Source organism: Fusarium keratoplasticum, chromosome 8, assembly GCF_025433545.1.
Source record: "Fusarium keratoplasticum isolate Fu6.1 chromosome 8, whole genome shotgun sequence".
Classification (NCBI taxonomy): Eukaryota; Fungi; Ascomycota; class Sordariomycetes; order Hypocreales; family Nectriaceae; genus Fusarium; species Fusarium keratoplasticum.
Window position 1 is genome coordinate 1,046,364 of NC_070536.1, and position 11,001 is coordinate 1,057,364.

An 11,001-nucleotide genomic window follows, 5' to 3' on the forward strand; every position below is an offset into this window, starting at 1 on the left:
ATGCCGTGCTATACCGCTGGACGCAGGTCGCGAACCACCATGCAAAGACGACGGGATTGCGCGTGTTGGAGGATGGCAGTCAAAGCCTCGAATCCGAAAGTCGCGCTTCTGGCCTCGTCGCAGCTCGTCGTGTCGGTCGCGTCGTCGTCCGGCCTGAGATGGGATGTATGGTCAGAGGTACACGCTGTGGCAGTGATAAACAATTTGACGAGAGCTTGGGGAGGCTGGAGTTGGAGCACCGGATTTTTCGCGACTGGGGCTTTGGCGCTAGGACCATTTGGGCGCAAGGCTGAGACTTGGGACCAGCAACCACGATGCTACGCGTCATGAGTGGACAAAGATTCTAGAAGCAAGGCACAATTTTGTGAAAGAAATTAGGCAAGAATTGCTGGTATTCTTTCTGTCTGCGTTTCACGTCCGAGACATAACCGATCGCCGGTCATCTTGATAGGACTTGCTGAAGTTGGTGTTATGGAGGGAGATTCAGTGACAGAGATTCTTCGTCACACAAACCGTGTTTTCACATCCTTCATGATTACTTTCTTTACTGCCTCTACTTCCTGCCACATTCCTCCTTTTAATTCCACGTGTTTTGTTCATCCACTGCGCCTATCCTTCCCACATATCCCGTCCTTGGCCATCCCAATTACTGCTTCTTAGCCTCCCGAGCCGCCTTGCGCAGAGCCCTCCGTCGGATGTCCACGTGCATCTTCTTGTTGTAGTAAATGGTGATGGGGCTGTTGACACCAGGAACGTTCTCAATCAGCCAGAGCATAAAGGCGTGGCTCCACCAAGGTGTGTAGGTGTTGGGGGCAGTCTGGTAGCCACCCAGGCCAACCTTTCCAAGTGCGGCCTTGACAAAGTTGCGAGCATTGGGGACAAGCAGACTGGGGCGGCGGACCTTGCTCATGGCCGTGGTGACGAGATGGCTCAGAACAAGGTAAACATCGACGTTGTCATCAGCAAGCTCCGAAGACAGGGCGTTGCTCCACTGCTGAAGGAAAGCCTTGCTACCAGAGTAGGTGGCCAGGTAGGGTGTAGGAGTCCAGCCGCCGAAAGAGCCCATGGTCAGAATAAGGCCACGCTTTCGCTGCTTCAAGATAGGAGCGACAGTCTGAGTAACCCGAAGTGTGCCGATACAGTTGATAGTGATGATGTTCTGGAGCTCCTCCTTCGCAGTCTCCAGGAAGGAAACGGGAATGCTATGGCTCTGGCCGACATTGTTGATCAAGATACCAACGTCCAGACCCTGGATAAGCTCGGCCAGTCGCTCGTAGTCGGCATCGTTGTTCTGGGAGAAATCCATGGCAAGGCTCTTAATCTCGAGGCCCTTTCCGGGGAACTTTTCCTGGATCTCGGCAGCCAGAGACTCTAGCTTCGACAGAGTTCGGGAAACGAGGACGAGGTTGAAGCCCTTAGCGGCGAGCTGAAGAGCGTACTCCTTGCCCAGGCCATCAGAGGCGCCAGTCACGACAGCCCAGGTGCCAGGCTTGCCATACTTTCGGAGCTGCAGAAAACAGAATTAGCTACTAGGTTACTCCAGCATGGACATCATGGCCACGTACGTTGGTGCCTCCCAGAACGAAGGCGCTGAGGACGAGCTGGAGATAGCTCAACAGCTTGGAGCCGAGCACGAGGGCACCAATACCAGCAAGACTCCACTGAAGAGGCTGCGGCACGCGCTGAAAGAAATCAGAAATGGCGTCCATTTTGACGAATATTCAAACGGTCGCAACTCGAAGGAATAGGTTGTCGGAGGGAAAAGGACAGCTCCTCAATCAAGACTCTCAAGATCTGCAACCCCTCGGCTCTTGGCCCGCCAGGAACAATTAATTACCCCTGACGTTGTTGAGGTGGCCCAAGCTTTCTTCCGTCCCGCGGTCGCCGATTTACAGGTCCCTCCCACCAAAAAGCCCAGAGCCAATCTCACCATCCTGCACTTTCAAAGACATCAGCGCAATCTGTGGGCAATTTAAGACCGCACAATTGCATTTGTTGAGTATTTTGCATTCTCTTTGGTTACAATGGATCTTCTCAAGTCTATTCTTCCCGAGGCAAAGGGCATTCTGCCCTATCACATGCTTATCGTAGGTCCCTTCTCTTTCTTCAATCGGCTGGCACTCAATTGACCGCTACAGCTCTCTCTCATCTCCATTGGCAACTCGCTGCAGACGTATGCGACCCTACACTTTTCCCGTCGAGTCTACAACGGTCGATTCATCCGAAACACGAAGCTGCCGCCCAAGACGGCCACGTTCGAGCCCGAGGACTCGGTCAACAAGCTGGTGTCAGCCCAGAATGACCCCAAGGCCACCGACCAGATGACCCCCCTCGCGGGCAGGCTGTTTGGTACCTGGACCCTCATCACCTGCATCGTGAGGTGCTACGCGGCCTACAACCTGCACATTGGCCCCGTCTACACCATCGCGTACTGGACCTACGTGGTTGCGCTGGGACACTTTGCTAGCGAGCTCTTCGTCTTCAAGAGCATGACCTTTGGTCTGCCCCAGATCTTCCCCTTCACTCTGGCTTCTCTCTCCTTGATCTGGATGCCTCTTGTTCGTGACCACTATGTTACACTCAACTAGATGCAATAATGGGTATAGACAAGATCTATATATAGGGTAAATATGATGGTGGCAGCCCCCAAAAAGGTTACCCCATACGGTCTATAGACAAAATAGAGAGCGAAATGTTTGGGAATGACTGATGACCCTCAAGCCTAGAGATTCTTTCGATACAGCTCTCCTCCGCAGTTGCGCAGGCGGACCGTGGCCTGCTCGGGCGTAATGTCACGCTGCGGCTCAGCCATGAGCTCGTAGCCGACGAGGAACTTCTTGACCGTGGCCGAGCGCAGCAGAGGTGGGTAAAAGTGCATGTGGAAGTAGGCGTTTTCTACCTCCTCGGGCGTCCCGCTGAGAGGGGCCTGGTGAAGTCCAGAGCTGTAGGGGAAGTTGCATTCAAACAGGTTGTCGTATCTTCGGGTAACCTCTTGGATCGCCTCAGCAAACTGGAGCCGTTCCTCAGGCTTAAAGTCGACGAGGGATCGGATGTGTCGCTTGGGAAGAATGAGGACTTCGAATGGCCAGACAGCCCACCAAGGGCAGACGATGACAAAGCCCTCGTTCTGCCAGACAACACGCTCCTCCTTTTCCAGCTCCAACTTGACATAATCGCCCAGGAGATGTCGGCCTTCGTGCTGAGCTCGGTATTTGGTCATCTGCACCAGCTCCTTACCAGGCTCCTCTGGCAAAGTAGAAGTTGTCCAGACCTGACAATGAGGGTGGGGGTTCGAGCAGCCCATAGCTGCGCCCTTATTCTCAAAGATTTGCATGTAGCGATATTCCTCCTCTGGGATAGGAGCGGCATCCTTGGGCATGGAGATGGTCAGCTTCTCGGCCTCCGCCGCGAGCGGGCTGGATGCTGCCAGGTGGTTGGCGTAGATGCGAGTCCAATGCTCAATAACAGGGACGATCTCGTTGGGCGTCATGTCGGCCAAAGTAACATGATGCTTTGGAGAGAAGGTAATAACATAACAGACGCCCTTGACTCCCTGCGCCCGCAGGAGCAGAGATTCCAGGTCATTAGACGAGGACTCGCCTTCGTAGTCTGGCTGTTCCGCCTTTACAGCGCTATAGTCATTGACAAAAGCAAAGGTCGTGTCGTAAGCTGGGTTTTGGCCTCCAGCAGCGCGTGTGTTTCCTGGGCAGAGATAGCACTGAATGGATGGTCAGATCATGTTTGACTAGACGAGGTGTCATGAGCGCACCTTAGGATCATATTCAGGAAGTGAGCCTGCGACAGCAGCCTCTTGCTGGCCCCTACGAAATATTAGAACAAGCTTCTGAGGTGAAAGAGGGAATAACTCACTGCCAGGGCCGCTTCGTCCGGTGAGGAGACACAAGAAGCCAGGAGTCCGTCAGTGGATTATACCTGCGGTGAGATATGTCGTCGAGGATCTGATCAGGCATGATGGCGTGGTGGGGGTTTCAACAACAACACAACAATGAGATTTTCTTCAGTGATGAGCGAAGAGGTTCAGTGTTATGTACGGTCTGAGGTTTAAGGTGAAATAGGTGAGGCAGGGAAGAAAATGACTCTCAGAGCTTCTGGAGATTGTGAATGGCGCGGTTCAACGCCTGGCCCGGTGGCACAAAGGTACCGCCGTCATCTGAATGGATCCCTCGGCCGCGCTCTCGGCGAAGCTTCCAGCGAGGGGAACAGCATGTGCTTGGATATTTGCCACGATCTCCGTACATAAACATCATCCGGTGGTTTTCTTGATATGCGTGTTCTAAATCTTACAGGTCTCTATATGCTAGACTGTTGAACAAGAACGACTTCATCCTTCCTGCAAGGTTGTTTTGGCTCGAGATTTACGAGGAGTGGGCTACCCCCAATGACCCCGCGATCAAGCTTCTCAAACCCCCACCACATCGGTAGCCCAATGGCGTTCCACATACTGGAACGTTGTCATTCTTTGCAACTGTCCAGTAACATCAACGATGATCTAAATGTTGGGGGAGGCCTTAGCATCGTTCTGTAGTCGGATTTGCAAAAGAGAGAACGCTTCAAATCCATCTAAAGTATCCCCATGAGCATTAGGCTGTCCTGCGTCAGCCGAATGACGCCCCGAATGAATCCCCGAGCTGCGTGCGAGATAACATCAAGGAGCTATGCCCCATTAGTGGTACTACAAATTTGGGGTTGAATTGGATCATACCATGTGCAATGAACGATATAGTCCGAGATACCGCAGTAGGTCACTAAATGGCTGCTAAATACAGGTAGGTAACGAGCTGGATATAATTTGCGCTGCCCATAGATCTGGAGACGGCAGCATACTTGCCTCGATGCGTCTACACGCAAAGCGGTCTTGAGGCCATGTTTTTTTATTCTATTCAATCAAAACTGACTATCTTATGTCTAAGAAGATTTATTTGCTTGCAAATAAACCCAGGTTCTATGACATCGAGCAACATCGATTTCCCTTCGTTCATCTTTTGGCATCCATCCATTTTAGGAATAGCGGCTTCCGTCAGTGGCTCACTCCCAAGCGTCCGTGCCTGGATTCTTAACACGTGACCACGCTGCGGAGGCGGATACGGCACGCTCAGCAGCGGGACATGGGGTTGGGCTCCATCCAACCAACCAAGCCAGAGCGCCGAAATCAACATCGCAACTCCAAGCGACGAGTCGACCCATCACTTGCTCCATCAACCACGACCCCTAATCACCCATTTCCATCAAAATTCGCGTCGCATCATCAATCTCAACATTTGCGCATTACCATTAACCCTCCCTTGGACCGTCATCGCGCCCAGAGTGGCCCCAAACTCCCGACCACGATCCGACAGGGGGGGTAACGTCGAGCTCCCCGCCCGACATCGCAACCGGCGAGATGGGCGTTATACGTAAGAAAACCATCACCAGAGGGAGTGAAGGAGGTGTCAAATACGTCTGCGACGTTTGTTCGTCTGATATCACATCTACGGTAAGCCTCCCTGTTGTTTTGGCTGCTGCCTGGTAGCTGTCGGGGATGTGGAAGACGCGCCCCGGAGATATACCGGCTAAACCTGTCATGTCATGATGGAGGCGGCTAATCTTGCTGTGTAGGTCCGTATTAGATGTGCCGACTCAGCCTGTAGTGATTTCGACCTCTGCGTCTCGTGTTTTGCCAAAGGAGAAGCCCGAAATGCTCATGACCCCGCGACCCATGCCTTTCGTGTCATTGAGCAGAACTCGTTTCCCATCTTCGACCGGGAATGGGGTGCCGATGAAGAATTACTCCTTCTCGAAGGCGCAGAGATATACGGTCTCGGTTCATGGTCCGACATTGCCGATCATATTGGTGGATTCCGAGAAAAGGACGAAGTCCGCGACCACTATCTCCAGACCTATGTCGACTCACCATGTTTTCCGCTCCCGAAGCGATGCGCCCCGAAAGATTGTGAGCTAGCCAACGAGATTCCCCGTGAAGAGTTCCAATCGCGCAAAAAGAGGCGAATAGAGGAACGGAGAGATGCAGCCAAAAATGCACCAGCCCTTCAGCCCAAGACGAAACCCACGGCTAGTGTACCGAGTTGTCATGAAATCCAGGGTTACATGCCGGGTCGTTTGGAATTTGAGACCGAATACGCGAATGAGGCAGAGGAAGCTGTCCAGCTTATGCAATTCGACCCTGGCGATGGATTGAATCCCAGGACCGGTGAGCTTGAGCCCGAGATGGAGCTCAAGCTGACTGTAATGGACATTTACAACTGCCGACTGACGCAACGTGTGGAACGCAAAAAGGTCATCTTTGAGCACAATCTCCTCGATTACCGGGAAAACACCAAGCTGGAGAAGAAGCGCACAAAGGAAGAAAAGGACCTACTCCAGAAGGCCAAACCATTTGCCCGGATGATGAACCACAAGGACTTTGAGGATCTCAACCAGGGTCTCATTGATGAGCTCAACTTGAGACAAGCCATCGCGCAGCTTCAGGAATGGCGGAACAACCGGATTGGAGATCTTCGGAGTGGTGAAAAGTACGAAGCTGACAAGGCGTCACGCATCCAAAAGTCGATTCCCATGGGATCCATGGACCGCGAGCGCTTGGCGTCTGCTCAGAGGTCAAAACAGCCTCCCCCCGAACCTCCCAGTGGAGCCGCCCTGCTTGTCGCCCCAGAGCTGCCCATCCGGCCGTCGCCGACGCCCAACGGTGAGGTCAACGGGGACAGCAAGGCATCGACGAACGGCCAGACCAATGGTGTCAATGGCGTAAACGGTGTGAACGGCGTCAATGGGCATGCACCACCAAAGCAGAAGTACACTGCGCAACCCATCTCGGGCGTACAGCCCCTGCAGCTGAGCCAGGACAACGCGCCAGACTTGCATTTACTCACACCTGAGGAAGCCAAACTGTGCGAAGTGATTAGGCTGCAACCGAAGCCGTACTTGATGATCAAGGAACAGATCCTCAAGGAGGCGCTCAAGACCAACGGCACGCTGAAGAAGAAGCAGGCCAAGGAGATCTGCAGGTTGGACTCGCAGAAAGGAGGGAGGATTTTCGATTTCTTTATCAACTCGGGATGGGTGGGCAAGGCGTGAATCGGCTGTTTTGTTTTACTGAGAAATACCCTGAAGAGCGGACTGGGGGCGTTTTGCGATGCCTTGACTTGTTTGTTTGAAGCCGTTGTACTGTATACTTTGTGTATAGATATTGATGAGCGTACGACTAGATCCAATGATTGTTCCAATACGTGCGTTCTCTTAGCTGTGAGTGTCAACTTGAAGGTGTGTTGCTCGTCGATGCAACCCCGCCATCTCAGGCTGGCAAAGCCAGATTTCCTTGGTGGGGCAGTTGCATTAGCTCGTCTGTTGAGAGGGACCTCTGAGAAGAGTCAAGACTTGATGAGACGCAACTCAGACTTGTTCAACCTTGGTTGTCCATGAGGCTGTTCAGGTCCATCAGCAAACCCTTCTTTTCCCAGGCTCGCACGATGACAACCATTGCGACCCTCAAGCGGCTATCAGCCAAGTCTTTGTCGGAGAAGATTCTCGAGGAGGTGAACGCTGCGGACCCCACGTTTGCCATTATTGATGTTCGTGATGATGGTGAGTATGCGTTACAATATCGCTACAACAAGCGCCCTCGATCTCTTTACATGTTTTCCATTCTAACGCTGCACTCAAGACGGCCAAGTTTGAATCATGTAGTCTTAATTGCAGCTAACCAGCTTCGCAGACTACATCGGCGGCCATATCAAGGGTGCAAGCAACATCCCCGCCCACACTCTCGACGCCATGATGGCGACCCTCGTGCGCCGCCTGAAGGATAAGAAGACAGTCGTCTTCCACTGTGCCCTCAGCCAAATCCGAGGACCCAGCGCCGCGCTCAAGTACCTCCGCGAGCGGGACGGCCTGCTGCGCTCCATGGGCGAGGATCCCAAGGGAGCAGACGGGCAGGAAGTGTTTGTGCTGGATAGAGGGTTCTCTGGATGGCAGGAGCTGTATGGAGAGGATGAGAGGTTGACGGAAGGGTATGTGAAAGATTTGTGGGATAATTACTGAGAAGCGACATCCAATTCGCAGAGTTTGGCGATGCTTCGTGCTTTGAGAAGGTTCTCAATACGGCGGGGTATATTCCTCTATCCACCTCTCCAGTCTACTGGCAGCTATCACTCCTCGTCATTCTCGGGCTTCAGTATTTGAAGTGATGGTGCCAGGTGTGTCAAACACTGCTGCTTCCGACGACGATGGTCCGAAAGGGAGGCTGCGAAGAGGAGCAGGAGGAAAGTCCAGACATATCCCTTGCCCAAGTACCAGCTATCTTTCCCCGTTGAGTTCGGTATGGGACACGGATCTTGCCAAAGCAGTGCCGAACAAGGTGATGGAGTTGGCATCGGAAGTGCAAATGGTGAGGGCGGTGGCCGTTGTCGTCCCTGTCGTGACAGTGGTGGGAGTAGAAGGGGTGGTGGCGGCTCTGGTAGTTGTGATTCTTGCTGTGCTGTCTTCGCCCAGTTTGTCCTCCACTTGCTTATTCTCGACCTTGCTGTCACCAAAGTCGTTATCGCTGCTTTCATCCTGGCCGTGGTGGTGACAGCACCCAGTCCTTTGGTTGGAGCCCCCGTCCTAATGACTGATGTGGTTGAAATTGTGACCATCCGAGAGGTGATCGGGACGGGCAACATCTCGAAAAGCCTGGGTCTTTTGTCGGTGATACAACCTATAATCTGATCTCGGCTCGGGTCCGATAATCTCTGATTCGAAGTAAGATATATCTGGTCCGTGGTGGTGAGGATAGATGTTGGTTGGCTGCCTTGAGTCGATCCAAGAAGCTGATAGAGGGAAAAGTTTTTACAAGGAGTAGAATGAGAATATGGTTAAATTTATCAGGGCTTTTAAGGTGCTGCTTTTCACCGAAGGCCATCTGGAGAGTTTGTAGATACATCAGGTACACAGGACAAGGTAAAGGCTCTGGAAGGAGGGGCCATGTCACAACGAAGGAAACATCCACAAGTCAGCATGAAGTTGCTGGTTACTTGAGGATAAGAAAATGGAGACATTCTACCTGTGCAGATGGCCGTGTAATGAAGCTGAGCATTTTGAGAGTAGAATTTAATGAAATTGTGTTTGTTTGTGGGTGGTGAGATCGTGCAAAATGCTGCAGGTTGAATCGCAAAGTGAATGAATTCGGACCAGAATTTTCCACTCTTCAACGGCTCAAATTGCATGAAAATGGCCACATGTGGACGTAACCCTATTATAACAAAGCCCTCTAGTGTTCAGACCAAACAATATGGGATTTAAAGGGCATTGTAGAGCCGACCTCAAAGTAGACCAACACCGTGAATATTGTGGTGTTGTTACCCTGAACAGCCTCACGATCTGACCCCTGTCCGATATGACGCAACCAAGCCGCAAACTCCTGGGGCTTTCTTTTAAGTGGCTGACGATTGGCCGGTGTCGCACTGGAAGAGGAGACTGCGAGAGTCCAAAACCTCCCCTCGCTTCGCTTCCCACTAAAGATTCTTTAGTTCCCAGCCTGTTTGTCTTGTTGATTGAAGCTAGCTGTCCCACCTGTTTTCCTTCCGTTCCCATTGTTTCTTTATCGGCGTTGTTTGTCTGGGTCTTCCAACAGACATCCATTGGGCGTTGTGCATACCAACTACTTAAGACTCTCTATCTTGACTTCTCCCTTATCTTTCTGCAACACCTCAACCGATCCATCCGCACAGATCTTCACCAGAACCAAGCTCAACTTTACCCCGCCACCGAGATCGCACTATCTATCGCATCCTACCGCAGACATGGGCTCGCAGCCGGAGCAGACCAAGCAGAATGGGCGCGTGGACCTCCGTCCAGCTGAGGTTGCCGCAGACCTTGGCTACACGCCCGTCATCCAGGTCTCTGAGCCATGGACGGTCGACAAGGTAGTCGAAAAGATCCCCGGTGATGCCCCCGTTGAAGGGTCTGAATCGCCGCTGGCCTTTTTCCACCTCCTCGAGCGACTCAAGACGACCAAGAGAGAAGGGTGGCGGCGATTCGGCATTGAGAGGTAACTTGCCTGGGATATGTTTTGCTTATACGGTTACTGACATGACCAGGGGAGAATCCATCGCCGACCACATGTACCGCATGTCCATGATTTCCATGTTCGCCCCGCCGTCCCTCGCCCCGAAGCTCGATCTTGCCAAATGCATGAAGATGTGCTTGATTCATGACATGGCTGAGCTGCTCGTCGGTGACATCACCCCCGTCGATGGCGTTCCCAAGCCCGAGAAGAGCCGCCGCGAGTCCGAGACGATGGACTTTTTGACCAAGAACCTTTTGCGAAATGTCGCTGGCGGCACAACGGGCGAAGATATCCGTGCCATCTGGCAAGAGTATGAGGACTCCAAGACGCTTGAGAGTCACTTTGTGCACGATGTGGACAAGATGGAGCTGCTCCTGCAGATGGTCGAGTACGAGAAGCGTGGAGATGGCAAACTTGATCTGGGCGAGTTCGCATACGTCGCAACCAGAATCACACTCCCCGAGATGAAGACCTGGGGCCAAGAGGTCCTCAAGGAGCGGGAGGCCTTTTGGGGAAGCAAGTCCCACGTCCACGGAGAGCAGGGCGTCGATGGAGGAGTCAAGCCGGAGCGGAAAGGTCAGCAGGATGACTACTACTCTCGTGGCTGAGCCTCTCGTGCCTGGACTTTTTTGAATTTGAGGACCAAGACAGGAGCTGGAATGATACCAATGGCCTTTGGGGATTTCAAGGGATGATGGCGTCTGGACTGGATGGAAGGGAATGGCACGGATCCTTAGAGGGCATCTGTTCACGCAGCATGAGTAACATGGTTAATGAGCAAGCAAGAGTAACGACAGTGTGTTTAGATAGCACCATGCATTAGATAGCCCGGTTTTTCGCTTTTGCCATGAATGATGAGAGCAGCAATGCCAAGGGCCTGGATGCTTATCTAATCGATCATCCACATTTTCTAGACTCAGATGAAGCCTCCATTTCGGCGA

The 11,001-nt window shown here is 52.6% G+C and overlaps 5 protein-coding genes and 1 pseudogene across 6 annotated transcripts, besides 1 other annotated feature; 4 read left to right on the top strand and 2 right to left on the bottom strand.

Annotated features, from left to right (window-relative positions):
• Nucleotides 1–646: 646 nt before the first annotated feature.
• On the bottom strand, nucleotides 647–1,709 carry NCS57_01015800 (Very-long-chain 3-oxoacyl-CoA reductase; the record flags this gene model as incomplete). Its single annotated transcript, XM_053059912.1, has 2 exons — nucleotides 647–1,507; nucleotides 1,566–1,709. The coding sequence occupies 2 exons, from the start codon at nucleotides 1,707–1,709 to the stop codon at nucleotides 647–649; spliced, it is 1,005 nt and encodes a 334-aa protein (XP_052910306.1).
• Nucleotides 1,710–2,024: 315 nt separating this feature from the next.
• NCS57_01015900 (uncharacterized protein) lies at nucleotides 2,025–2,588 on the top strand (the record flags this gene model as incomplete). Its single annotated transcript, XM_053059913.1, has 2 exons — nucleotides 2,025–2,087; nucleotides 2,139–2,588. 2 exons carry the CDS (start codon nucleotides 2,025–2,027, stop codon nucleotides 2,586–2,588), a joined length of 513 nt encoding a protein of 170 aa, XP_052910307.1.
• A 134-nt stretch (nucleotides 2,589–2,722) lies between these two features.
• On the bottom strand, nucleotides 2,723–3,971 carry NCS57_01016000 (Galactose-1-phosphate uridylyltransferase; the record flags this gene model as incomplete). The annotated part of the gene is made up of 3 exons (XM_053059914.1): nucleotides 2,723–3,718; nucleotides 3,770–3,821; nucleotides 3,871–3,971. 3 exons carry the CDS (start codon nucleotides 3,969–3,971, stop codon nucleotides 2,723–2,725), a joined length of 1,149 nt encoding a protein of 382 aa, XP_052910308.1.
• Nucleotides 3,972–5,401: 1,430 nt separating this feature from the next.
• On the top strand, nucleotides 5,402–7,092 carry NCS57_01016100 (Transcriptional adapter 2; the record flags this gene model as incomplete). The annotated part of the gene is made up of 2 exons (XM_053059915.1): nucleotides 5,402–5,494; nucleotides 5,617–7,092. 2 exons carry the CDS (start codon nucleotides 5,402–5,404, stop codon nucleotides 7,090–7,092), a joined length of 1,569 nt encoding a protein of 522 aa, XP_052910309.1.
• Nucleotides 7,093–7,433: 341 nt separating this feature from the next.
• On the top strand, nucleotides 7,434–8,055 carry NCS57_01016200 (Rhodanese domain-containing protein; the record flags this gene model as incomplete). Its single annotated transcript, XM_053059916.1, has 2 exons — nucleotides 7,434–7,599; nucleotides 7,730–8,055. 2 exons carry the CDS (start codon nucleotides 7,434–7,436, stop codon nucleotides 8,053–8,055), a joined length of 492 nt encoding a protein of 163 aa, XP_052910310.1.
• Nucleotides 8,056–9,722: 1,667 nt separating this feature from the next.
• Nucleotides 9,723–10,668, top strand: NCS57_01016300 (annotated as a pseudogene). The gene is made up of 2 exons: nucleotides 9,723–10,042; nucleotides 10,092–10,668.
• Nucleotides 9,723–10,668: a sequence feature.
• Nucleotides 10,669–11,001: the final 333 nt, after the last annotated feature.